Source organism: Zalophus californianus, chromosome 2 (genome assembly GCF_009762305.2).
Source record: "Zalophus californianus isolate mZalCal1 chromosome 2, mZalCal1.pri.v2, whole genome shotgun sequence".
Classification (NCBI taxonomy): Eukaryota; Metazoa; Chordata; class Mammalia; order Carnivora; family Otariidae; genus Zalophus; species Zalophus californianus.
The window spans coordinates 116003566-116031478 of record NC_045596.1 but is presented as its reverse complement, the minus strand read 5'-3'; the positions used below and the strand labels follow the sequence as shown (position 1 = coordinate 116031478).

At 41.4% G+C, this 27913-nt stretch overlaps 1 protein-coding gene across 4 annotated transcripts; it reads right to left on the bottom strand.

Moving 5' to 3' along the window:
• On the bottom strand, positions 1-27913 carry NOCT (nocturnin). Of its 4 annotated transcripts, XM_027598576.1 has the most exons (4): positions 27517-27560; positions 5769-5806; positions 2649-2918; positions 1-1021 (listed from the first exon to the last, which is right to left on the bottom strand). In XM_027598576.1, the coding sequence occupies exons 3-4, from the start codon at positions 2908-2910 to the stop codon at positions 186-188; spliced, it is 1098 nt and encodes a 365-aa protein (XP_027454377.1). In that variant the 5' UTR covers positions 2911-2918; positions 5769-5806; positions 27517-27560; the 3' UTR covers positions 1-185. The 4 variants fall into 4 exon arrangements, with proteins under 4 accessions (XP_027454377.1, XP_027454373.1, XP_027454375.1 ...); XM_027598572.2 differs by lacking the exon at positions 5769-5806 and having other exon boundaries at positions 27517-27913; XM_027598574.2 differs by lacking the exons at positions 5769-5806; positions 27517-27560 and adding an exon at positions 16704-17080.

The window sequence follows — 27913 nt, the reverse complement described above, 5'->3', positions numbered from 1 at the left end:
TTCTTTGCTGTAGGTTTTAATGGAAAAGGTTTGTGGATTAATGGGATTCCTTCCCAAGGGCATGCTGGAAACATGGAAAATGACATTAAAAAAAACTGGGAATCCTTCCTCAGGCAACTTCTTATCCTATTTTGGTTTCCTGAAACATCCTTGGTTAAGACTCTTGTGATAAAAAAGACAAGCATTTATAAAAGTCCATCAGGTTCCTCATTAAAGCTGAAATCACACACTAGAGATAGGTGGTCTGAAGGATAATTAAAAGATGGTAGCCGGTTGGGTCCAATCTGTTCTTCAGTGAGCAAATCAAGAGCTGACCTCACACTTAGAGCATGTTTAGAATACCAGATATAATCCAGTGTATGCCGGCACTCCCCTGAGGTCCGGATCTTCCAAGTAGTATACGGAGGTTCTGACTGCCCGTCAGCACTCAGCAGCTTGTAGGCACTATTCAGGTTGAGGCTGGAGGAAGCAAAGTGTTTGTAGACCTCCTCTGTTGGCTCTGCATTGAAGTCCCCACAAACAATAAGGGGAATCTTAGCTCCTTGGGTGATGTTCTGCAGGTTCTGGAGGAGGTCACAGCCTTGAGCTGAGCGAAATCGTTCCCAACCAGTACGTGCTTTTAAGTGGGTGACAGCAATACAGAACTGCCGACTGGACTCCTTGCATTCTAGAGTTTGTGCAATGGCCACCTGATTGGTTTTCAATGTCATGGCCGTCAGCCTAATATTGGCACTGTTGACTAGCTTGAACCGGTTTTGGAGGAAAAACAAGGCACAGCCATCTGGTCCATTGTTGTGTTCTACATCTAGACAAGGTGACCAGGGCTTTGGGAAAAACGTGCCCTGATAGCCCAATCTACTGAGGAGTGGTTGGAAGGTATCAAAATAGTGGTCCACCTCTTGGAGGCACAATATATCGGGCTGGTAGGCTAGGATTTCTTCTAGGATGAGACATTTCCTTTCTTCCCACTTGAGTGCTTCCACAGGGCATTGTACAAAGTTGTCTTTTCCTTCTCCAAGAGCTGAAATAAAAAAGCCAGTCAGTTGTCACAGGTACTTAGAAGTCATGGTTCTATAGCAGCTAAGTACCTGGAAGTCTCCTTCAGTTTAACACTACTCAAAACCCTCAGAATGCTTTCTCTACTTCAGATACTTTGGGTGATTCTTCTCTGTCTAAACTGTATTAACCAACCAAACTGGGGCGCCTGTGTGGCTCAGTCAGTTAAGCGTCCGACTCTTGATTTCGGCTGAGATCATGGTCTCAGGGTCGTGAGACTGAGCCCTGCATTGGACTCTGCTCTTGAATGTGGAGCCTGCTTCAGATTTTCTCTCCCTCTACCCCTCCCGTGCTTATGTGTGTACACATACATGTGCATGCTCTCTCTCCGTCCAAAAAACCCAAAAACAAAAACAAAACCTACCAGCCTAAATAACCTCTTAATATCGAGATAAGGCAAGCAATTTATTTTCTTTCATATTAAAACTGTTTCGTGTGACAATATTCTAGGACAAAAAAAACTTTTAATTTTTAAGTTTGAGCCTTAAACAGTGTTCTTTGTAATTCTGGGATAGAAACTGTCAGATGAAATAAATATATTTAACTTTATATGCAAACTTTCTTTTTAAAGATTTTACTTTATTTGAGAGAGTGAGTGAGAGATCACGAGCAGGGGGAGGGGTAGAGGGAGAAGCAGACTTGCTGCTGAGCAGGGAGCCCGATGCAGGGCTTGATCCCAACACCCTGGGATCATGATCTGAGCCAAAAGCAGCCACTCAACTGACTGAGCCACGCAGGCGCCATATGCTAACTTTTTTAAAAAAAGATTTTATTTTTAAGTAATGTCTACAAGTAATGTCACATGCTCTACTGACTGAGCCAGCCAGGCGCCCCATCTATACACTAATTTTAACCCTATAAATGAGCCATATGAAGTGATATGGAACCTATCTTAAACAGGCAGCTTTTCCTACTTATGGACGAACACACCTAGGGGAAAAAAATCTAAGATTGAAAAGTCAGGGTATATGCCCTTCTTTAAAAAGCTACCTTTGTTTCTTTTTCGTATAAATTTCAACTGCTACATGAAAGGCAACACTACAGAGAGTTCAATGATACATCTTTTTAATTCAGCAGGCCTAGGAAACGTGTTTTTTCTACCACCATAACAAAGTAATATCTTAATCAACAGAGAAGTAAAGCAATATCCCTTTGACCTCAAGTTATACAGATGCATGTGGGTGGGAATCTGGCCTCAAGAATACCCCGACTCACTACCACCCCCACAGAGCTCCCATTCCTTGCAGAAAGTTCTACCTGTCACCCATTCAGCAGATTGTTTCTCCCTTACAAACGCTGTCTTAGCACGGTGGACTGGGAGTTGGAGGCAACAGAAGTTTGAGGCTGATAAAAGACAGGGAGGGTCCTTTAAACATGGAAGGTGAGGTATAAATCTTCAGGGCTGGGTTTATTCCTGGAAACCGGACGGCCTTCCTTCTTACCTCCCCCTTCGGGGAGCTCCTCGTGCTGCCCTAGTCACCCCATCCTCCTACATCTCTATCTGCCCACACCTCTTCCCTCCACATAACACGTCAGTGTTCCAGGCGGTCATAGCAAACTTCACAGCTCGGGTACAAAAGCATCAGGCATACCTTGGGCGAGGATGTTCCACTGCATGACTCGAATAGGTGGGTGGCTACTGGGGCAATCTGTCCTCAGATCCACAAAATCCCTCTGGAACCGGGGAGGTCGAGTGTGCAGGACAGCCCTGCATTCCTCAAGGAGTTCTTTAGGATCAATGGGCTCCAGATGTTCTGGGTCAGGTGACACCAAATATTCTGGGTGCTGGGAGGCAGCACTGCTGTTCAGTGCCTTGGCGAGAGCACTATAGAGTCTGCTCGTACCGTTTCCCATGGAACACACTACAGAAAAGGAAAGCACAATTATACACTCAGCTCCTTTTTCTGCCTTTCTTCCATTTTCACTCAGCTCAACTAGAAGATAAAACATTTACTGTCCATAGAAGCCAAGAACTCGACTGAGGGCAATGTCGCCAGGTTCATGTATGAAGCCATGTCCGCAGAGGTGGCTTAAAGGAGTTTCCAGGTTCTGACTTTCTACTACGACAGGTTAACTGAAATACTACTGTTAAAATTGGTCTCTGATTAACTAGGATAATTCTTTTAAGGGAGAAATACCTTGATCTTTATGGTCCCTTCTAATTTAGGATTTGTCTTTATAATTTATAAACCCAGTCTTATTATGAAAGCACGGCTCAACAGAATCCACGTTCCTTTTTTTCTAAATATTTTAATAAAAACTTGAAGGCCAGTTTGTAAAGAGCCAAATGTTAGAAAGCCCATGATAAGCTTGGAGAAAAGCCAGGCTGCTACTCTGGCTACCTCATCTATACAGATCGCTCTGTTACGGAAAGTAACAGCTGCGTTAAATCCGTATCCATTTCTCTTAGATGTTAACTATCCATCAGCGCTCTGGCTTTCCGTAGGACTCTGAACATCACGGAGCAATACAGTCTATAATATCAATTGCCAGATTTTTTAAGAATCCAGAAAAAGGGCTGGAGGTAGAAGGGGTGAGAGAGAAGGCTGCCCACCGGTGCTGGGATTCTGCAAGGAGAAATGGTATGGAGGGCAGCAGGAAGCATGCCTGCTCTGCATTTTCTAGTGCTTCACTTTTTATCCTGATAGATTATAATGCACTTAGGAAAGGAGAGCACAATCTCCCATTAATTAGCCTGAGGGAAGTTCTACCTGTAAGCAGGTAGACTGCTCTTTTTTACTCTTCATTACAGTATAAATTATGGTCAAGTTTTACTGAGAATCACCTCCCAAGATTCTGTGTAGGATGAATCGTATGGAGGAATCCTGATTTCCTTGCCTTCTCTTGATAAAGACACACAGTTTTCTTATAAAATACATTACCCGGCAGGCTGATTGACTGCATCTGAAACCAGAAGTCAATCATATTCACTGTGGCAGGTCACAAAGGCAAGTCCAAATATTTACCAACAAGTGTCCTTAAACATCAAGGTCAATAAGCATGCAAGCATGCTCTCTATTGTTCCTTTTCATCCACTCAATGTGGTTGTAGTTTTCTCCCCCAGGAAGACTGCTAGATTAAGGCAAAGAAACACACCATACACTTAAGTGTACGTTCCTCTTGAAGCAAGCCTGTTCGTTCTCTCACACATACATGCGCAAATGCATGCACACACCTGTTTCCAAAGTGTCTGATCTGAATATATTAAATTCTTTTTAATCAATCTGCTTGCCTATCTGAGTACATGGGTCCAAAGGAAGAAATTTTCTTCTTGGCTGGTAGTACAACTTTGAAAATCTTTCTTCTGTACTTCTTGTTTTTAAGAAAAAAAGAAGTTAAAAGTCTTCCTGGTTGGTTTCTCAAGTGTAGTCTCTCCAGAAGAGTAGCAGCACCCCAGCTGTAAACCCACGTGTCACACAGGCAGCACAGCAAACTCACAGGGCACCACGGGCCACCTTACATGTGAAACATATGGCATGCTTGACCTAGGTCAACCTCTAAGCACACCACTAGCCGGATGTCCTTCAGTTTCAACAGGGCTGCTCCATATCTTTTTGATCTATCTTTGTCAAGCTGAGTTTTGGGTGGTTATTGTGACAAAAAGCAAGTACGTAAAAATGAGCATGAAAAAGAGAGTAATAGTGAGGCGCCTGGGTGGCTCAGTCGTTAAGCGTCTGCCTTCGGCTCAGGTCATGGTCCCAGGGTCCTGGGATCGAGCCCCATATTGGGCTCCCTGCTCGGCAGAAGCCTGCTTCTCCCTCTTCCACTCCCCCTGCTTGTGATCCCTCTCTCGCTGTGTCTTTCTCTGTCAAATAAATAAAATCTTAAAAAAAGAGTAATAGTGTCCAACAGGAATTTATGTATTTGAGGAGTTATGTGAAGCCAGAAAAACCATCTTGAACAGCATTTCCTTCTACAAAGTTAGGAAAACCTTCACATAAAGAGAATAAGGAACAGAAAAACATCCATTTCAGACAATGAAAGCATACCAGAAAGACATGCCCAGGAACCAAATCAAAACTATCTTATTGCAAATGAGCTAAAAGTCATTAAGAAAATGAGAGAATAGCCTAAATCAGAATTAGGAAACTCAGAAATAAGGCAACAAAAGAGCATTAGGAGATAAAGCATTTGAGAGATAGTGGTGAATACTATGTGCTTAACTTAAGCAAAGATCCAATATTGGGGTAACGGGAATTCTTGTAGCAGGAAAACCAATGCAAGGAAATGAAACAAATACTAAAAACTACATGTAAATTAAGAAAACTTTTGAGAGTAAAAAATTTCAATCATGCAGGGTTGAATTAAGTTCTGGAGATCTAATTTCAGCATGGTAACTATAGTTAATATTGTATTGTATTCTTGAAATCTTTTAAGAGAATAGATCTTAAGTGATCTCAACACATACAAGGTAAATGAGGTGACAAATGTGTTAATTAGCTTGATTGAGGTAATAATTTCACAATGTATATGTATACCAAAACATGTGGTATACCTTAAATATATACTATTTTATCTGTTAACTGTATCTCAATTAAGCTGGAAAAAAATGAAATGGTTTAAAATAAAAAAATATATAAGGTTAAAAAAAGGCATGTATCATGGATATATTTAAACATCAGATAAAGGTCTGCCTTATCTTTTTATTCTAAAAAAAAGAAAAAAACTGAAAAAATTACTCAAAACTACATACTGAAAAACACATCACATACCTGAGAATATCAACCCAGAATGACCAACACCAACTGGACTGTAAAGAAAAAGAAAGAAATCCCTTGGGCGTCTAGGCAAAAACGTCCAAGTAACTTATAAGGAAAATAAAATTAGACTATCATGAGACTGCAACTGCAATGTTTTATGCCAAGAGAAAATGAAGGTACATATTTTAAATATATAACTCAAACTTTTTATATATGGCTCATCTATATGTGAACAAGGAATTTATATCCAGCAACACTGGAATACTGACTCCATGAGCCCTTCTTGAGGAAACTGTAGAGCAGGGCTGACAAAATGTAGCTAGAGGTATTTTTGTATAGTCCTCGAGCTAAGAATGGTTTTAAAGGGTTGTTAAATACATAAACATGATCCTGGAGTCCCAGGATTGAGTCCTGCATCAGGCTCCCTGCTCAGCAGGGAATCTGCTTCTCCCTCTGACCCTCCCCCATCTCGTGGTCTTTCTCGCAAATAAATAAAATCCTTAAAAAAATAAACACACAGACACACACACACACACACACACACACACACACACACACACACACACACACGGAATAGGATCACTTTTGGCCTTCAAAGCCTAAATGTTTACTATCCAGTCCTTGGCAGAAAAATTTTTGCCACTTCTGGAACTAAAGCACAAATTCAGAACAAAATGATCAGCAAGACTTAGATATAAGATGGGTGGTAAGCATTAATTAAACATACAGCTACTTAGAAAATCAAGTCTAAATGAGGTTGAAAGAGTACAATATATAATGGTTATGTGATCCCACAAGGAACTTATGAAGACTTAATACAACTGAAAAGGGGGGGGGCAGAGACCAGAATGAGGAAAATATATTCAAGTAAAAAATTTCAAACTGGGGGCACCTGGTTGGCTCAGTTGGAAGAACATGCAATTCTTGACCTCAGGGTTGTGAATTCGAGCCCCACATTGGGTGTAGAGGTTACAAAAAAAATTGAAAAATAAACTTAAAAAAATTATAAACCGTTTTCAGTGATCATAATCAGCAGTGGTAGTATTTGGGTTGTTATTCTGAAACTGTTGTGTAGATGTGAAACGAAGCAAATGGATATTCTAATTCCATCATTCTGTTGTCCTTTTTTTGGTTTAGTTTTGAAAATGCATTTATAGGCTATTAGCCACACACTCAAGGAAAACTCTTGCCAAAGCCAACTCATTTTGGACCACCAGCAGATTATTAAATTTGATCATCTTATTTGTGACTGGGCCTCTCAAAGTGTTCTGGTGGTTTTCAAAAATTAAAACTACCCTCAAAAGACAAAGCTTTGCAGCAAGAAAGATGAACACACTGTAGCATGGCTAAGTAGTAAGGCCTTGAATGGGATAGGCATCCACAGACCAATCTCAGTCCTGTTCTTTTACTGTTTCGCTGTGCACAACTCTCTAGACCTGCTTACAGACCTTTCAAATGAGGGCTTGTTAAAGGATCCTAATTTCCTCAAGAATTTTTGGGAAAAAAAAAGCAGGGAGTCTGCTTCTCCCTCTGACCCTCTTCCCTCTCGTGCTCTCTCTCTCTCATTCTCTCTCTCTCTCAAATAAATAAAATCTTTAAAAAATTTAAATGCATAAAAAAATAAAGACTTTTTGGAAAAATGCATCTAGGTTACAACAGGTGGCAACTTTAAAATAACATCTCTATTATTTGTACTAGAGACATACATATTTCTATTAAGAAAACTTGCACATGGGTGGCTCAGTCGGTTAAGCGTCTGCCTTTGGCTCAGGTGTCCCACATTGGGCTTTGCTCAGCGCGGAGCCTGCTTCTTCTTCTGCCCCCACCCCCCACATGCTCTTGCTCTCATGCACACTGACAAAATTAAAAAAAAAAAAAAAAAACAACTTGCACGTACCATTCCTCTATTTGAGACCCAGGATGGACAACTGCATGTGTTAACAGTACAGCTAACTCTGAACAACACAGGCTTAAACATGTGATCCAATTATATGTGGATTTTTTATAGTACAGTACTCTTAAGTATATTTTCTCTTATGATTTTCTTAATAGCACCTTTTCTTTAGCTAGCTTTATTTTGCAAATACAATATAAAAATAACATATAAAATATGTGCTAATCAACTGTGTGTTATCAGTAAGGCTTCTGGTCAGCAGCAAGCTATTAGTAAAGTTTTGGGGGAGTCAAAACTTACATGCCAATTTTTGACTGTGCAGGGGAGGGGTTTAGTTCCCCCACCCTCCCTATGTTGTTCAAGAGTCAACTGTACTTAGGTATGGAATACACTGAAAATAGCCTTTAAAAAAGTTTTACTAGCACAGACCTTTTGTTCTTATTTCACTGCAGATTCATTTACCTGAGAAAGATGTCATTAGGCTCAGTTTCAAATAAGAGACTAGGTAGAGGGATATTATTAAGGAGTATTTATTACAGTCCTGTCTCTGTTGCTTAGATCTTACAGGAACTAAAGGACTGGTCCCTAAGGTGGACTAATGCAAATGTGAATATCAAGTTATGCAGTAACAAAGTGACATAGCACATGTCTTCTAATACTAAAGTACCTAGGAAGCTGATTAACAAATCAACCTGTCGTATAGTGAGTCTGAATTAGGAGAGAGCCAGATGATTCTGAAAGATGTCTCTACCAGTCCACCTTCTCCCGCACACTCGAGGGCCCCCTATGTGTCAGGCTGTGTCCTCACAGCACACTCTGCAATTGAATCACCTCTACCATTCACTCTCTTGGGTGTGGCCTGGGGCAAAACTCTAATCTTCATAATCTAATTTCACAGTCCTCAGGGATCATTTACCAGCAGTATGTTGATTTTACATCCTTATTTCCCTATTCTCAGAGCTTTGAAAAGGGCACTTCATACCAGTAAGATACATGTTATCTTTTCTCTCGAGAAGTTACCAAGTATTTGGGGAAAGATTAATACACATGAACTAATGAGGGAAAAACTGAGTGCTTACTAGCATATAGAGTATAGTAAGGGTTAAAACAATCAGGACAGGTAACAATAATCAGAAAGACTGTAAAAAAAAAAAAAAGACTTAAAATATGGAGCTTTAATTCCTGAGTAAACCACTTACTCGGTCCATCACAGATAGGTAGCCACCATACTTTCTTGCCTCACTCTCCCAAACGCACATATGCACACTGGACACCAGACTAGTATTCTAGCCCACTGGAGGTAGATCAGTGAACAAACAGACTAAGATCTCTGTCCTCTTGGAGCTTACACTGCAGTGGGGAAATACAAGACGATGGTCATATGGTGAAAAGTGCTATGGAGAAAAATAAAGGAGGAAGAGGAAATAGGGAATGCTAGGGGGTGGGGAGTTGCTGATTTACGTGGGATGCCCAAGGAGGTCTCACTAAAAGACAGAATTTGAGCAGAGACCTGAAGGTGGTAAGGAAATAAATCTGGAAGTCTTAATGTAGATACAGTGGAAGAACATTCTGGAGAGAAGAACAGCAAATGCAAAGGCCCTGAGAAAGGAACATGCTTGGCAAGGCTGATAAACAGCAACACACGAATAAAACGATGAGGTCAGGGAGGCAGTGAGGACAGGGGGGCAGATTATATAGCCCATTGTAGTCCATTCTAAGGACGTGAGGTTTTATCTGATATGGGAAGCCACTGGAGAATGTTAAGCAGGAATAAGAACCTGATTTACATTAAAAAAAAAATCTCACTGGGGACATCTGGGTGGCTCATTTCGTTAAGCATCTGCTTTCAGCTCAGGTCAGGATCCCAGGGTCCTGGGATAAGTCCCACATCAGGCCCCCTGCTTGGCAGGGAGCCTGCTTCGCCCTCTCCCTCTGCTGCTCCCTCTGCTTGCGGGCGCACACTGTCAGATAAATAAAATCTTTAAAAAAAAAACCCAAAAAACGTTACACTGTAGGGAAGTAAGGGCAGACATAGAAAACCCATTAGAGGACAATTAATAATCATCCAGTGGTAGCTCCGACAAGTGATAGCAGTTAAAGTGGCTGGATTCTGGAAAAATTCTAATTGGAGCCAATAAGTTTTAGTGATACCCTGGATATGGTTTGAGAAAGAATAGCCAAAAAAAGTCCCAAAGGTTGCCAGCAGAGCAACTGGATGAAAGTTTCAAGTACTAGCTAGGAAGATTTGATGGGGTTGGCAGAAAAGAGGAGTTTGGTAATTAGATATGACTGAGGCTTAGGAGAGAGGAGCAAACTGGAAATAAATGTTTGGGAGAAGTTAGTGGACACTTGAGACTAAAGTGAGTTGAGAGAGGAAACAGGTCAAAGGACCGAGCTCTGGGGTAAATTGGGGAAGACGTGGGATGAAAATCCGAGGATGTCATGCCAGAGAAGTTGGAAAAGAAGAAAGGGAGCATGATCTTCCTGGGAACAAAGTAAAGAAAGCGTTTCGTCCTTGAAGTAGTAGTTATCTCCTGTGTCAAATGCTACTGATAGTTCAAGAAGAGTACAGACAGACCATCTGGATTTAGCAACATGAAAGACTTCAGTGGCTTTACCAACAGTGATTTCCAGTTTTTGGTGGAGTGTGGGGAAAAGAGGAAATAGGTAGGACAGAGCGGAGAGGTAATTTGAGGAAATTCTGCCCCGAAAGAGGAGAGAAATGGAGTTGTGGCTAGAGATGGAGGCAAGAGAATTTTTGGAGGCTGTTGTGCATGCCTGTTTGCTAGTGGGGGTGACACAAGAGAGGGAAAAACCACTGAAGCAGGAGGCCTTGGACATGATAGGCATGAGGAAGCCCACAAAGCCTCTCCCCCAAAGCACTATAAACCTGAACAGAACTGTCAAAACCAACCATTCCAATGCTCTGGATATAGACCAAAGGCATATAGCAAAGAGAAGCTTTTATTCACAGAAGCTAGTGAACTTCAGCTAAGAACTGTGTAATGTGTCATTCCTGCACCGGAGCTCATCCTGCCAGCCCCTCGAGCTCTACAGGAGTATTTCAACTAGGGCAGCAAAGATACTGCATTATCAAGCCCAGGCCCTGATGGCTTTACTGGTGTGTCTTATCCAACATTTAAATATGAAATACCACTCCTTCACAAACTGCCATTTATTGCTTCCCATGTAGGGCTCCTCTGGAAGACAGTTTGGCAGGTTTTTACAAATTAAACACAGACTTACCATATGCCTCAAAACTCATGCCCATAGGTATTTTACCTCAGTCAACGGAAAACCTATGTTCATGCAAAAAATATGTACACAAATGTTAAGAAGCAGTTTTAATAATCACCCCAAATTGGAAGCAACGGAGAAAGGCCCTCACCTTGTGAATGGATAAACAACTATAGTACATCCTTATAATGAAACAGTATCCAGCAAGGGAAAGGAACAAGCTGTTGATTTGCAAGCTATACCCAGGCAACATGGATGAATCTGAAATGCATTTTGTAAGTGAAAGAAGCCAGATCCTAAAACTTACATATTAAATGGTTCTGTTCATACGACCCTCTGGAAAAGGCAAAACTATACGGATTGGTAGCTGCCAGAGGATGGGGGTTGCGGGGGAGCAGTGGCTGACTAGGGGAGTTGAGGGTGACGGAACTGCTCTGTACAGTACTAGGGTGGTAGATACACACCCTACACATTTGTCAAAATCCATACAGCTGCCCATCAAAAAGAATGAACTTTAACGTGTACAAACTGAAAACCAGAAGATGGAATGATCTCAAAACGGAGTGCAGATTCTGACAAATGAATCCATTACCAATGTATGGCAATCTCACAAAAGGGGTTCATTAAAAAGGAGCTGTGACCTGAGTAATTTTGGAAAACAGCGTTTTAATGGAAACTATCCAACTCAAGACTAAAGGAACTGTATGTAGTTAGTAAAGTTTCTCACAGGGGTAGTAGGTGTTAACAATTCCCAAACTGCTTCATAACATACTGGGGTTGAACAAGTGAAAGGACAGTAGATGGTGCAAGCCATATTTCTCACTGACAGAGAATGAAGTTACAGATAATAGGCAAGGAAAAAAGGCTAGAACGAATCATGTGGTACTGAGCTAGAGTCAGAGAGGTCAGGATGAATTCATGTTTCACTTGCTATGCACACAAATATACAGATACAGAGCTAATTACAGATATGTGCATTGTAGGACTGGTTTTCCACTTGCTGTCTGCCATTAGCTAACCATTTAGCTATCTCTAAAAGAAGAAGAAAAGAAGAAGAAAAGCCATCTACCTACCTGCTTTTCTTCCCATGCCACAAACATACATCTTATATGTCCAGGATTATTGTGAGGATAAAAATAAAGACAGGAGTCTAAAACTTTTCAAAAATATTTTATTTATTTATTTGCCAGAGAGAAAGCGAGCACAAGCAGGGGGAGCAGCAGGCAGAGGGAGAAGCAAACTCCCCGCTTCTGATGAGGCACTCGATCCCAGGACCCCGAGATCATGACACTTGACCAACTGAGACACCCAGGTGTCCCTAAAACATTTTTTATAAAACCATTACACCTAGGAATTTTGCTTGGGCTTATTTATTTATTTTTGGCCCAAGGTGGTCCTCATGCCTTGTCTAATCACTCCTCAGCAGATACTGCATTTCTGCAGTGATGAACACTTTAAGTTAAAAATGTCATTTCACATGTTACCATGTGAACATATAGAATAAATGCACATATTTATATACTTATATGTATAACTTGTAAGATACATATTTTAAGCCAGTCAATGTAAAAATTCACGTGACAAAGCCAACATTCCCAACTCAGTACACACCTGTGGCATCTCTAATGGGTTTCACAAAATTACTTTTTCTACAGTGAGTATGTGCTACTTCCTATGGTATTCCCTTTCATTTTTTAAAAATGCTGGTCTTGACCCACAGAAATTCAGTTTACAACCCACTAATGAAACTATTCTAGTAGCAGTTTTCTGAGAGTACAGATATGGACCCTTGCGGGTGTCTGAGACCCTCTCAGAGGTATGCATGGCCAAAACTACTTTCATAATAATACTAAGACACCACTTTCCCTTTTTACCGTGTTTGCTATCTGTTTTACCCACAAACGTGTTAAAACTGCTGCTGCCTTAGCATGAATCAGGCACTGGCATCAGACTCAACAAGTAGCCATAGTATTCTTCACCACCACACACTCTCAGTTTTAGAAAAGTCAGTTTTACTTAAAAATGTCCTTAATGAGGAAGTAGTGTTTTTGTTAAATCTGGAACCTTAATGACATGTCTTTTTAATATGTGACAATGGAAGATACACATAAAGCACTTTGGCTGCATACCAAAATACAACATCTTATAGAAAAGCACTAGGGTTGCAAAATGAACTAGCCCCTTTTTTGCATGGAACACCATTTTTCCCAAAGGTAAACCTGACAAACTGTAGTTAATCAGATATGGAAGAATATCAGGTATTTTCACTGAAATGTATTAAGTGAGCCTGTCACTTTAAGGAAAACAAGACTGTTTTTGTGTCAATGATAAAAATTTTCAAGGGAAAACTTTGGAAAACTTTTATCTGCCATCAGGAGCAGGACAGGTTCCCAATAACTTAAAGACTTCTGACAAGATGGGTAGTATTATTAACTAATGCTGTTTTCTGGTATTGTATATTTGAAAGATCTGCATAGCCCAGTTAACCAACATTCTCCAAGTGACCGATACAAAATTATTCATGGGTAAAAAAATCCATTCAAAATACCAGACAAATCAATTGATTTTAAATAAGTCACAGAATACAAAAAGTTCATTGATACGGCACCAGATTCCATGTTGCAAATAACTAACATAGAATCTACCACAAAGTATATTTACAATGATCTAAAAACGCTGTTAAAATAACTTTTTCCAACTACATTATCTGTGAGACTGCATTTTCTTCAAAGACTTTAACCAAAACAATATATCACAACATACTGAATGTAGAAGCAGATATGAGAATCCTAGCAGTCTCCTATTAAGCCAGACTTCAGGAGATTTCAAAAAATGTAAAACAGGGCGCCTAGGTGGCTCAGTTGGTTAAGCGACTGCCTTCGGCTCAGGTCATGATCCTGGAGTCCCAGGATCGAGTCCCGCATCGGGCTCCCTGCGCAGCGGGGAGTCTGCTTCTCCCTCTGACCCTCTCCCCTCTCATGCTCTCTATCTCATTCTCTCTCTCTCAAATAAATAAATAAATAAAATCTTTAAAAAAAAAAAAAATGTAAAACAATGCCATTCTTTTAACTAATTTCTTTTTGTTTTGGAAAATATAGCTACTTTTCCATAAAAATGTTATTTATGTTAATATTGATTTTATTATACTACATGTTCTTTCTAACATATCTATCGATATGCATATGAATACATAACCCACATAAACAAAAAGTTCTTTGGGTCCCCCTCAAAATTTTTTAAGAATGGAGTGCCTGGGTGGCTCAGTTGGTTAAGCAACTGCCTTCGGCTCAGGTCATGATCCTGGAGTCCCAGGGTCGAGTCCCACATCAGGTTCCCTGCTCAGCAGGGAGTCTGCTTCTCCCTCTGACCCTCTTCCCTCTCGTGCTCTCTATCTCTCATTCTCTCTCTCTCAAATAAATAAATAAAATCTTTAAAAAAAAATTTTTTTTAAGAATGTAAAAGGATCCAGAGAGTAAAAAGTGAGAATTTCTATTCCAGATCAACGATCTTTTAAGTGTGGACATCCTGTTCTGGGGGACATGAAATAAGGCAATCCCCTGGGAAGAAAATGAGAACTTTTTTATCTTAAAAAAAAGAAAAGACAAGACAAACAACAGATTGAAAGCAGACAAGTATATAATTCATATGAACACAGAGCACATACGTAAATTTGTTTTAAACTGGCAGAGCATACAACCACAGAAGCTGGGAGGTCACTGCTGTAAAGCTACCTCCATGCTTCTCCAGAGACTACAACTATCCCCGAATCAGGGATACTCTTCCCTTACCTCTTTTATTTCTGATATCCAACCTAGATTTTTCTATACTTCAAAAATATTCTTTTCATAAAGTCATGAAACCAGAGGAATCAGAAAGGATTTGGGGAAGTCCCAATACATTTTCTTCCCATGCGTTCGGTTTTTCTTTTCTGCTTCTACTCCCAAGAACATAGAAGCTTACTTAGTTATTTCTCAAGGCTGTATTTTCTAAAACTTTCTGGTATCATATAGACATCATGTCAAAACAAGTGCAAAATCCCAAGCTAGGGAATTAAGTAAAAGTGAACACTGAAGACTACACATATTATTTTTGTACTTGAAACAGTGCCAACCAAGGCTTAGACCCACGTAAGGACTGCAGTGTAGTAAGGCTATGTAAATTTGAAAACAAAAGAAAGCAAAGATTATGGGGCACCTTTCTTCCCTCCCCCACCCATCCTAAAAATGATGCCAGTGACAGCTAAGGATTACTGAAGACTTAACATGCACCATTTACAAATTCTGCCTGTTTTGACTGCATTTTCAATTAAATCTCATTACAAATCCTAGAAGCCAGCTACTCTATGAGGAAGTAACTTAGTAACCATTCTCATTGTTTCTCACCCATTTTTGAAAAAAAAATAACCTAAAGTCCTTATGAGGTTGTCCAAAACGAAAAAACATGTTAGCAGGGCCTATGGTGGTTCCATGTGTGCTAAGTGTGTTTGTGACAGGATCAAGTGTGCTTTCCTTATCGAGGAGCAGAAAATCTTTGTGAAAGTGTTGAAGGCCCAAGCACAGAGTCAGAAAGCTAAAAAAATGAAGCTTTTTTGAGTAATAAAAAAAACAGAAGGCTTGAAAAAAAGACCAAACATTTTTATCTTTTAGAGTATGAACCAATTTAAAAAAAATCTTTCCACACATAAATACATGTCTGATTCCCAGATTTCAAGCCATCCTACTTAACTAAGGTTTATGCCGTAAAAGGGGTTGCTATATGTAGCCTTGAAAAAAAAAATCCAAGGTTCAGAACAGCTCAACATCCAAAGCCAATTTTCTCCAGCGAGACAGCACAAATAATTCATCCCCATGGTAATTAAGATATTGAAAAGTACAAAATCTTGACAAAACCTCTGTTAAACTTTATTCGGCACTCATACTGGCTTCTAGGTCTATTTTACATGTATTTGGATATGGGTATTTTTGATTTGACCCCATACTGTATTTTTTCCCCCAAAGTTCATTTCTTTCCCCAGCATTTACTAGGAAAAGTATCAGCCATCATCCTCGGTGTGATACACATTATATAATTTATACAGGCAATAGGCAGATCAAAATAGCTTTATTTCTTATGCTTAGCTATGATTTAACAATACCACTCCAATCCCCTGCCTTTTCTTTCTATAAGCATATTTCCATTTACATTTAGAACTGGATGCCTTCATTCCTTACATTAATACCTCACTGCTATTTTACTTTATAGGAACAAATAACTCTTCCCTCCCTCATAATAGCCTTTAAAGATTTGCCAGAGAATTGAGATTTAGATTCCTTAAATACAGTAGTAGTATGTAAACATCCCCTCCTTTAGTCATCTCTTTCCTAGAAAACAGAGCAATAAGTAGGCTAATCACTAAAATATAGAATACATGTTTATATCACCAATTATACATACTTCTGAAGCAATAGGCAGACCACAATATAAGTTCCTAAGAGTGCCAACCATCAGAGGGAAATGACTAGCGTTTAATGAAACATTTTCACACCAATAATCAGAATGCCGGACGAGAATCCTAACAGTTGAGTCCCAAACTGACTGGGCCTACCACTCCAAGCAGTCCTAACAGTACTTAGAAATCATACCAGAAAGACATCTCTCCACATAATGGGTCTCTAGTTACCCAGCAGTTGCATACACTGCAGTTTGCCCAAACAATTCAGTCTGTGAATTTCTCTCACAATTAGTTTGAGCTTAGTCTCCTGAAACTGTGGCTTGGCCAAAAAACGCTGATTAGACACCAAAAACTAAACAAAAACCAGGATAATCTGCATACACACCTGGGAAGCTGCTGGAGCTGACCAACCTCGGCCCAAGGAAAACTCAAAGCGCACAAAAACTGTAAACGACAGACGTCACAGGAAGGCATCATGGAAACAGCAATCCTTTGCTGCCATCTACTGGCCATGTGTTGAACCACCTCAGAAAGTTACATCATTGTAGCAAGCTGATTTTCATTAGGCTTCTTAGAGTTCCTGAATAAAGGTAGACACCTTCAAGACAAATGAGTGGTAATACCCACAAGATAAGCAACATAACCAGCTTGGATGCTGGGTATGAGGTATATTTATTTAATATTTATTGAAGAAATCAATAAATAAAGATTTTTAGCTTCCCTGCCTGCACAGCTTTGTGAATCAAGCCCTAGTGGCTCTCTCTTCCTTCCACCTGGCCTGCTTCTCTTACTTAAGTTGTCCTTGACATCTGAACTACAAACGCTGTCCTTTACTTATTAAACTCTAAGTTCCAAGAGGACAGGGACTGTGTCTACCTTGTTTATTACCATTTCCTCAAATACCTAGACCGGTACCTTTAAAAATGTTGATAAAAGATGCTGAAACTTTACTCTAACACTGTGTGCTGACGATACTGGAATTAAATAAATAAATAAGAAAGAAACGATGCCAAGAGACAGCAAAGTGCCAAGGAACCTGTCAAACACTGACAGGGGAACTGCCCCTTACACTGGAAGAGTAGAGCACTTCATGGTATGCTGAGCACTTTTACTTGTGATACCTGTTACTCTCAAGAACTCCTTGGCTCTTTCACAGATGAAGACACTGAGGTTCAGAAGTTCAAGCGACTTGTCCCGAGTCACTATGAAAAGTAACTATCTTTCTAGAATTTTGTGAGACTGCAGCTGGCGCCGGCCCTCGCTCTGCGTTAGTATGCAGGTCCACCTAGTAAATGCACATAAGCACCTTCAAATTTTGTATATGACCGTGGACATGAAGTACATTAATTCCTGGATCCTGGATTCTAGGTGCCAATTTAGAAGATACCATTTTCTGGTGAGGATTAAATATTTTAGTCACTGTCCAGTCTTCAAATTTGTTATTGAGCATCACGGATAAATGTGACAGGCATGCACAGAGCACTTAGCTATCAAGTATGTTAGTACGTGAAAGTCCTATGGCCAAAGCCTCAACTTTTCTCAGTAACATCAGGCTACAGTTCAGCGGAAGCAAAAACAGTCTTCAACCCAGGGACTCAAGTTAGGCTGGCTTGTGTCAAATCCCAGCTCCTCCTTTTACTAATAAGATCCTGAACAAGTTATTCACCTTTTTTGTGCCTCAATTTCTACATCTGGGGATCACTCTAATTTACTTCACCAGGTTACTGAGAGGATTGAGTTAAACTAGATATACCTAGTAATCCTAAGTGGTCAGTTAAATGTTAGCTTTTCTATTCTATTTAGCAAAGTTCACTTTGTGTTTAAAGAGAAGGCTGTTTGTTAACATCTGAGAGCCTGGCATATGCCATACTATTTCCAAGTATTTTCATTACTCTTTACAACAATCCATCAAGTAGGTATTGTAGTCATCATTTGATAGAAACAGATACTGAGGTTAAGAGATTAGTACACAGTTTTTCAAGACTGCACAACTACTGAGCGGTCTGGCCTCGGAGAAAAGTTACCTGCACCTTGGACTGCTGCTCATCAGCATCTCCGACAGGACTGACAGGACAACTGCAATGGTGCCTTGCCAGGGCACACACAGGAATAAACAGAGGTCAAATTCCACCTTCTCCATCTGCCAACGTCACTGCCAACACGGCACACACTGGCATGGCACAAAGTGTACAAAGCAGTGTAACAACCTGCATGGCCTTACTAGAGATACCAAGTGAAGGTCATGACTCTCAACCTAACGTGTCTAAAAATACAAACACCTAGACACAGTGTGACAATCCAAACGACCTTTCTTCACTAAGCAGCAGTCACACACTAAACAAGAATGCCAAAATGTTTTCCAGGCTGAGCCATACCTTCAGTCATGTCAGATTCATCTAGAAAATACCACTAAGGAAAAAGAAATCCCTCCACAATCAAAGCTTAGGTTAACTGTTTTAATTGGTGCTCAACTGTTGGTTGACCAACCATTTCTATAAACTGGGTTTTTCTAGCATAATGCTCTGAAGTGAAATGTGAAAAGGTAGAAACTGACAGAATCTGGTGGGACAACTGCTCTCCACTAAGACATTAAGTCTGTGTTACTACATGATGCCCAAGAAAATGGTCCATTTTTACAGTTATGAATGGAAACATGAAAGCTAAAAGGAAAAAAATCTGCTGATAGTACAGACTTTTTACCTTGTGATCAGGAGTCCACCAACTACAGCCCATGAGCTGCATCTAGCTGGCACCCTGTTTTGTGCTGCTGGTAATCTTGCACATTTTTTAATGTTTGAAAAAAATTTCATGACATGGGAAAACTATATGAAATTCAAATTTCAGGATCCATAAGCTTATGTACTGTCTAGGGCTGCTTCCACACCACAACGGCAGAGTTGAGTAGCTGTGACACAGATGTATGTCCCACAAAGCCTAAAATATTTCCTACTTTACAGCAGAAGTTTGCTGACCCCTGTCCTAGATTATGCTGAAATGAAATTTTACAGCCACTTTGTATATATTTCACAAAACCAATGGAAGATTTTCAGTCACTTGAAATAGGGGAAAACAATTTTCACATATAAATTTCCATGGCCTGCCTTGAATAATTAAGGCACACACAGGAAAAGAATCATCTTTCACAATCTGAAGTGAAATTGTTAACAGCTTTAAAATCTCTATTCCTGGGACGCCTGGGTGGCTCAGTCAGTTGGGCGTCTGCCTTCGGCTCTGGTCGTGGTCCCAGGTCCTGGGATCGAGTCCCGCATTGGGCTTCCGACATTGGGCTCCCCGCTTGGCAGAGAGCCTGCTTCTCCCTCTGTCTGCCACTCCCCCTGCTTGTGCTCTCACACTCTCTCACTCTCTCTCTGCCAAATAAATAAATAAAATCTTAAAAAAATAAAATCTCTATTCCTACCACTCATTTTTAAAAATGGGAATTGAGGGGCGCCTGGGTGGCTCAGTTGGTTAAGCGACTGCCTTCGGCTCGGGTCATGATCCTGGAGTCCCGGGATCGAGTCCCACATCAGGCTTCCTGCTCAATAGGGAGTCTGCTTCTCCCTCTGACCCTCTTCCCTCTCGTGCTTTCTATCTCTCATTCTCTCTCTCAAATAAATAAATAAAATCTTTAAAAAAAAAAAATGGGAATTGAAACAAATAATTTTAAAAAATGGTAATCGGTATGTTACACTCGATAGGTCACCAGGTATGAAGTAGAACATACATTCACTCTCTCCTTCCTAAGAGCTTTCAGGAATAAAGTATGTGTATTCAAATTTTTAAAAAGAATGAAACAATAATATGGGAAGACAAGAAAGGACGACATCAATGGGCCAAAAATTTGGAAGAAGTCCAGGAGGGCAGAAACTGACAGGTTTGCATTAGCAGAGAAATCAGAGTGGAGGAAAATGTAGTATAAGTTACCAAAGGTCCATTAAATACGGTTCTTCCCAAGGGAGCTCTAAAGAAACTCCAAGCTGAGTCAACAGACAAAGGGCAGGAGAAGCTGAGGGGCAATTGTTAGGGTAATTCATTCAACTATGACTTCTGAAACAGCTGTGCTACTACCCCTCTCAGACAGAAGCCAGCAAGGGTGGCTTCTGGGATAGAACCAGAGAATGCTTCAAAGAAAAGTGGGATTTATGCCTTGGAAGGGCTACCAAGGGTGACAGATCTAAAGGAAAAGCAGACCGGGGGCGCCTGGCTGGCTCAGTCAGAAGAGCATGAGACTCTTGATCTTGGGGTGGTAAGTTTGAGCCCTATGTTGGTGTAGAGATTACTAAATAAATAAATAAAAACTTAGAGAGAGAGAGAGAGAGAGAGAGAGAGAGAGAAAGAAAAGCAGACCAGATCAAAGTCTAACTCTGACCTCAAGAACATTTAAAAAGTAGAGTTACACAGATTAGCAAACAGAAGTCTTCCTAGCTTTGGCTAGGAAGGCCTCCAGCCTGCTCCCTCCTAGGGGAGCCTACCTGTCCACCCACCGCATAACCCTCCCACTTACAGAACACATAAACTGCTCTCCCCTTTACGAGAGGCCTGTGGGAGAAACAGGCACACATATCTCCATATCTTTAAAGCTACAGGAGAGGGACGCCTGGGTGGCTCAGTTGGTTAAGCATCTGCCTTTGGCTCAGGTCTTGATTCCTAGGTCCTGGGATTAAGCCGGCGACCGCCCCACATCCGGTTCCAGGTCCCTGCTCAGGGGGAGCCTGCTTCTCCCTCTACCTGCCACTCCTCCTGCTTGTGCTCTCTCTCTTCTGACAAATAAATAAAGCTACAGGAAAGTAATATGGACACAAAACAAGAATAGGAGTCTATCAAAAAAGGCGTACAGAATTAGAAAATGTCTAGACATTTAAAATGACTGCAAAATAGAAATATCCAGAAAAAGTCACAAAATGGAGAGGAGATATAGACATTAAAAAAAGAGAGAAGAGACACAGAAGATAGATCCACATGGCCATCTGTCTAACAGGAGTTTAAGAACATGAGAATAAGAGATGACAGAGTTGATAAAATTATTCAGAAGATTTTTATTAATGGGCATGTGTTACTCCTATAATTTTCTAAAAACTTTATTTAAAAAATCATCATGACTTTTTTTCCAAATAAAATTCAGAATGATGAACCATCTGACAGAGAAACTAATTCCCGAATATGTCTCAGCAAAACTATTTGACCTATTAAGATTTGAAACTTCTTTCAGCAGTCTCTCAATAATGGTTGATATCGGGCGCCTGGGTGGCTCAGTTGGTTAAGCCACTGCCTTCGGCTCAGGTCATGATCCTGGAGTCCCGGGATCGGGTCCCGCATCGGGCTCCCTGCTCGGCAGGGAGTCTGCTTCTCCCTCTGACCCTCTCCCCTCTCATGCTCTCTCTCTATCTCATTCTCTCTCTCAAATAAATAAATAAAATCTTCAAAAAAAAATAATGGTTGATATCTATGACAGCAAAACATAAAAAGGAAATATAAAACTATTATATTCAAGGTATCTTTAAAATCTGCAAACTGATTTACTTTGTACCCTGACACAAGTGTATCTGTAGACTGGCAATGGACCTGCTCAAGGACTGGAAGCTCAAAGGGCTGGAGGAAAGGAAGACAGTGGGAGCAGGAGGAGCAGACTAAAGGACTCTCTGGACATCCTACTGCAACAATTCTTTACTGTAATTTTGTCTCACTGTAACTTTTACTTTGGTGGACTTCTCATACTATTCCAATTCTGAAGATGGAATAAAACTGGCTTTAAAATTTTCCTTTCGGGGTGCCTGGGTGGCTCAGTCGGTTAAGCATCTGACTCTTGATTTTGGCTCAGGTCATGATCTCAGGGTCCTGAGGTTGAGCCCTGGGCTCTGAGCTGGGAGTGGAGCCTGCTTGAGATTCTCTTTCCTTCTGCACCCCCCTTCCCGAGCTCTTTCTCAAATAAAAGTGTACATATACATACATATTATACATATATACACATACACATATATACACAAATATATAAAAATTTTCCTTTCTGCACAATCCCTCATAATCCAATAGCAGAATCTAACTTTTGGAGGCATGGGAATCAATGCATTGGTAAGAAACTTCTAGCAGGCTTCTGTGCATTTAGTAAAACAGATCTCCTCACTGGCTGGCTGTCCACCTGTGTCTGTGGTCAGTAAGAAGTGGCTGTCTGGCTGCACTGTACATCAGAATCACCAGATGCTCAGTCCCCATGTTAAAATTCAGAAGATCTGAGTGGGCCCAGGCATTTGTTGATACTGGATGGAAAAAAAAGTATTTTTTGGGGGGGGGCATTCAAATATGACAGTAATAATTTTCTTTATTCCTCTTTCCCCTGAGCACTCCTGCCCACATCCCTGACACAGAACTCATGGTAACCAGTACGTTGTGTTGCTTTGACACCACGTGGAGACAGCGGACAACTAAAATTATCCACTTGAGGTCTTACTCCTTCCTGTGGGAAGGCTGGTTTTGCCTATTCTTTTAAGATTTATTTATTTTAGAGAAAGAGAGGAGTGGTTACAAGCTAGCAAGTGGGAGGGGCAGAGGGAGAGGCAGAGAATCTCAAGCAGAACCCATGCTGAGCGAGGAGTCCAATGTGGGGGGGGTTCAATCATATGTCTCTGAGATCATGACCTGAGCCGAAACCAAGAGTCAGACACTTAACTGACTGAGCTACCCAGGCGCCCTGGTTTTTGCCTATTCTAACAATAAATCCCAAAGGTTTTAACTGCTTTTCATGAAAGTACAAGTGAGTTTAGTATGAAGCCAAATACCCGTGCACATCATCTTTGAATTTCTCAGTATTTATTCAAGTATGTAAATCCTGATTAGAATTTAAGCAAATACAGATGCTTCCTCACTTCCTCCTCCTCCAAGAAATCAGAAAATAATTGCCTCACATCTTCAATAGTAGACATCATTGAAACCTACGTGGTATTATATTTACCCACCTACCCACTCCCAAAGTTGTACAACTACACTGATCCACATCCAGTACAATGTCAGTCTCAAGTTTTCCTCACTGAACACCAACTCCTTCCCTTTCATAAAGCCTGCTTTTGTTCAGGTAAATGTTCTTGCTCAGAGGCCTCCTAAACTGCGTTGGGGCCCAAGCTCAAAGACTTTAACACTCTTCCAGAATCCTCTCCCAAACTTCCCAGAAATAAATATCTTTGGAAAGAGGAGTGGAACTTGTAAAATACTCCCCCAAGTTTTTCAGGAAGAATCACCCGGGGCACTTGTTAAATATACAACTTAACCAGGCTTCTCCTGGAAGTAACTGACTGAAGTACATAGGTGAAAGACAAGAAACCTGTATTTTAACAAGCATCCCAGATTCTGGAAGTACCTCTTTTTCTAATGGTGTTCATCACTGCTCCCATACCTGCCACCTTCTCACATGGTCTCTCCCTGCCTGTCATCTACCGTGCTCCCTTCCATGGATGTACCCACCTTTTACCTATTCAAAGCAGTTTTTTCCAATGAATCCAGCCACACTGATTTCTTTCTTCTCAATTCCTGCCACACTTAGTCATGTGATACAATATTTGACTTTTTAAGTGCACTGTCTTCAATAAAACTTGTGGATTGAATAATAATTTTTTTTCTAGGTAAAGTCCAGTGTTGAGACATCAAGCAGGATGAAATGATTTACAAATGTTCATATATTTTAAGTGTGTTGAATGTGATTCTGAAGCCATGGTTATTAACTCAAACGCCCCCAATAGCTTACTACTTAAACTCTTAGCACTGAATGCCACAGGAAAATGATACCTTAGTTCTCCCACAAGGAAAGCAATTTATTCTGTAGAAACTTGATAATTACAAGCTTTCCCATTTCTTCTCTCTCATAAACAGCTTACTCACTGAGTTAAGGGACATACTAAATAAAGCTGCCTCCTGAAATTAGCTGGTATTTGCTTTTAAAATTGTACCAAGAATAAAGCAACATGTTCCAGTGGTGGTGAACAGTAATTCAGCCAACTCTTAATTATATGAGGAGGAGGGATCTGGAAGACAGCACTTAAAAACCCACAGATGAGGGCGCCTGGGTGGCTCAGGTGTTAAGCGTCTGCCTTCGGCTCAGGTCGTGATCCCAGGGTCCTGGGATCAAGTCCTACATCGGGCTCCCTGCTCGGGGCGGGGGGGGGGGAAGCCTGCTTCTCCCTCTCCCGCTCCCACTGTTTTGAGTTCCTGCTCTCGCTGTCTCTGTCAAATAAATAAATAAAATCTTTAAAAACAAAACAAAAAAACCCCCACAGATGACTCCCGACTGCATTTCATCTAGTACAGTAACTGTGGCAATTGCTGCTTCTTTATGGGGGTGCTGTCCTTGTGTGAGAAAAGATAACAAAACACTGAGATTGTCTCCAAGTTCCCCTTTAAATTCTAATAACCTAGGATTTGATGACTGCACTCATCTTTCCAGTAACCTTTGATTGCCAAGGGGCATAAGTCAGGAAGGAAAGATTATCAAATGCAGTCAAGGGTCAGGACTCATTACCTACTCCCAGCCTCTCAACAACAGACTCTCTTGGAGGGAAGAGTAGCTTTCAGCACCTGATGACATCTCTTGCCAGATGTCTAAACTTTGGAACATATAAGAATAATCTGAAATCTGGGGCTCACCAATAACAAGTCTATTAATAGGTCTATAGCAGGATCCATTAATCTGCATTTTTAAAAGCACCTAATGCTGGTTCTGAGGGTGTTTGGAAAACATTTTACAGTTTCTTCTCTCACCCTGTTGCATCCATGCTTCATGCTTTTCCCTTTCTGCTCCTGCCTTTTCCCAAATAAAATGTTTTAATTTCTTTCAATCCTAACCATGTTTCAAGGCTGAGCTCAAATATCAACCATCTCTTGAAGGCTAAAAAGATCACCTTTGCTGAAAGGGACTTCCCAATCTCCAGCACCCTTGTGCCATGTGCAAACTTTAAGAGAAGAAAAGGTGTTTCATTTCATTAAACAGTTATTTTTTTTTGTGCAAGCTCTTCTCTCTTGTTAGGGAGTAAACTTTGTAAAGGCAGACTAAGGCTCACATTCTTTTTTTTTTTAAGATTTTATTTATTTATTTGACAGAGAGAGACACAGTGAGAGAGGGAACACAAGCAGGGGTAGTGGGAGAGGGAGAAGCAGGCTTCCCACTGAATAGTGAGCCCGATGTGGGGCTCGATCCCAGGACCCTGGGACCATTACCTGAGCTGAAGGCAGACGCTAAATGACTGAGCCACCCAGGCGCCCCTGAAGGTTCACATTCTTTTACCTCCTATAATAAAGCACCCACAGTGTGTGAGGCATTCTGCAAAAACTTCTTCAATGAAGATCAAGCAATAAGCAAATGAACGTATTCACATGTTTCTTCTAACAAGCAGCTGAAGCTAAAACTGCAGGAAAAAGGAAAATTGCCTAGATTTTGTAGTAACTAAGTTTAATTACTCATAAGTCTTTCAACTTCTTTATTTGTAAAACTAGGGTTTTCAGAGACTTTTAAAAAGTTCATTAAACACCTTTCTGTGTCAAAAGCCTAACATTCCAAATGCTCTATCTAACCGGACCTTTTTTCCTCAGCACAGTTATCCGCCATCTGTGTTATACAAGCTATCTATATTCCCAAGATGTACCTACTGACTACCTTGGCCTGAGGGACTCTTGAGATATGAGCTGGTACAGGAGACACCAACTGGTTTTCTTTTTTACTTCTCCCACCTCAAACCTAACAGCGACCTGTTGAAAATTTCCCGCAAGAAAGAACACTAACAGTTACTAGGTGGCACCCATTCTAACGGCTATTTCACAATGTGCCAACTTCCTATAAAGCTGCCACAGGGGGAAGAAAAGAAATCCTGGGAATAGGAACAGTGTAATTTCATGTAATGAATGTGTTCATCGCAGAATAAAAACCAAAAAGCCAAAAAATCTGAATAGGGCTGTCAAGTCCACCCTTTCTAAAGAATATGGAGTTTAGGGGCGCCTGGGTGGCTCAGCTGTTAAGCGTCTGCCTTCCGCTCAGGTCATGGTCCCAGGGTCCTGGGATCGAGCCCCACATCGGGCTCCCTGCTCCGCGGGAAGCCTGCTTCTCCCTCCCCCACTCCCCCTGCTTGTGTTCCCTCTCTCGCTGTGTCTGTGTCAAATAAGGAAATAAATCAATAAATCTTAAATAAAAAAAAAGAATATGGAGTTTAGAGTCTAAGTAACCAGGTGAGCCACCCTAATTTTAAAAGTACGTCTTAGCCTAACCACCCACCAATAATAATCTGAGAAGAGTTTAAAGTCTTAGTTCCAACTCACTTTTAGATTATCACTTTCATTAATAAAAGAAAGCCACATTGTTCTTTCTACTGCTCAATTTGTCCTAATTAAATTAATCCAAAACTTTCTTAACAAAATGTAGTTGTTTATAATGTAGGATGGTTAGACGAATGTCTTGAACAGCAATAAGCTAACTTGAGCACAGCCAAAATGCACCTTTAGTGTGATGAATTGCCAGTTTTGAAAGAGAACCTTCATTTTAAAAAGTATCATTGATTTGTAATAATTTGTGGACACGGTAATGTGTCTTCAGGCAGAAACGGAGGTAGCAAAAAAGGGAAAAGTCCAGGGTATGTGATGTATAAAACTGGCTCTTGACAAGCGAAAGGCATCACCTATAAAAGATCTTAACCCAGGTATACAGGACACAGATTGACGAAGTAGTAAGAGCGGAAGGCTCCGAAAAAAATCCAAATAAATGTAAAACAAGTCAATGTGTGTTACTATACGATTAACATGACTTAAAAAATCGTAACATCTAAATCATACAAAAGCTACATGATCAAAAAATATCATTTTAGGTGACTTTTTTTTATACAAAATTTCCATAAAACAGACACAAGTTAACTTGCGGCCTTGGAAGGGGCAGGTTTAGCGTTAAGTCAGGAACGCGAAATGCCGAAGGCACCGCATCCAGGGATCAAACGGGACCCTGAGTGTTCCAGTTCTTACTGGACGTGATGCTAAGCCCCAGATAGGTAGGGGAAGGGGAAAGCGGAAAAAGGAGGAGGAGGAGAAGGAGGAGGAGGAGGAGGAGGAGGACCCGCTTCCCGGCCCGACCCCACACCCCAGCCGCCCGGGACCTCCCATTCATTCCGCGCCGTCTCCAGGTGGCGGCCGCGCGCGCGGGCGGTCGCGTCGTTCTCCGCCCGGCACCGTGCACTCACCTGTTTGGGAACACGACCTCGCGGCGCCCGAGGCCGCTGAGGCCGCCGCCAGGAGCCGGGGGGACGCGGGCCGGGGGGCGGCCGCGGGCGGAGGCGACTGGCGGCGCAGCCCGGGGGTGGTCAGGCGGCGCAGGCCGGACGCGTCTCTCTGCAGCAGGGCGGAGCAGAGCCGCCGCGGGCTCTGATACATGCCGGGTGCCGCCGCCACAAACGCCGAGGCCCCTCACGCGCCGGAGGAACGGAGCCGGGCCGAGGTCGAAGCCGGCGAACCGAACAGACTCGGGGGCCGTCCGAGCGGATGCTCTCAGGGTCCTCGTCGCCCGGCCGAAGCCTAGGGGCAGTCTTGGGCAGACGAGTCCGAGAGGGAGACGCGGGAGCAGCAGCAGCTGCGGTAGCA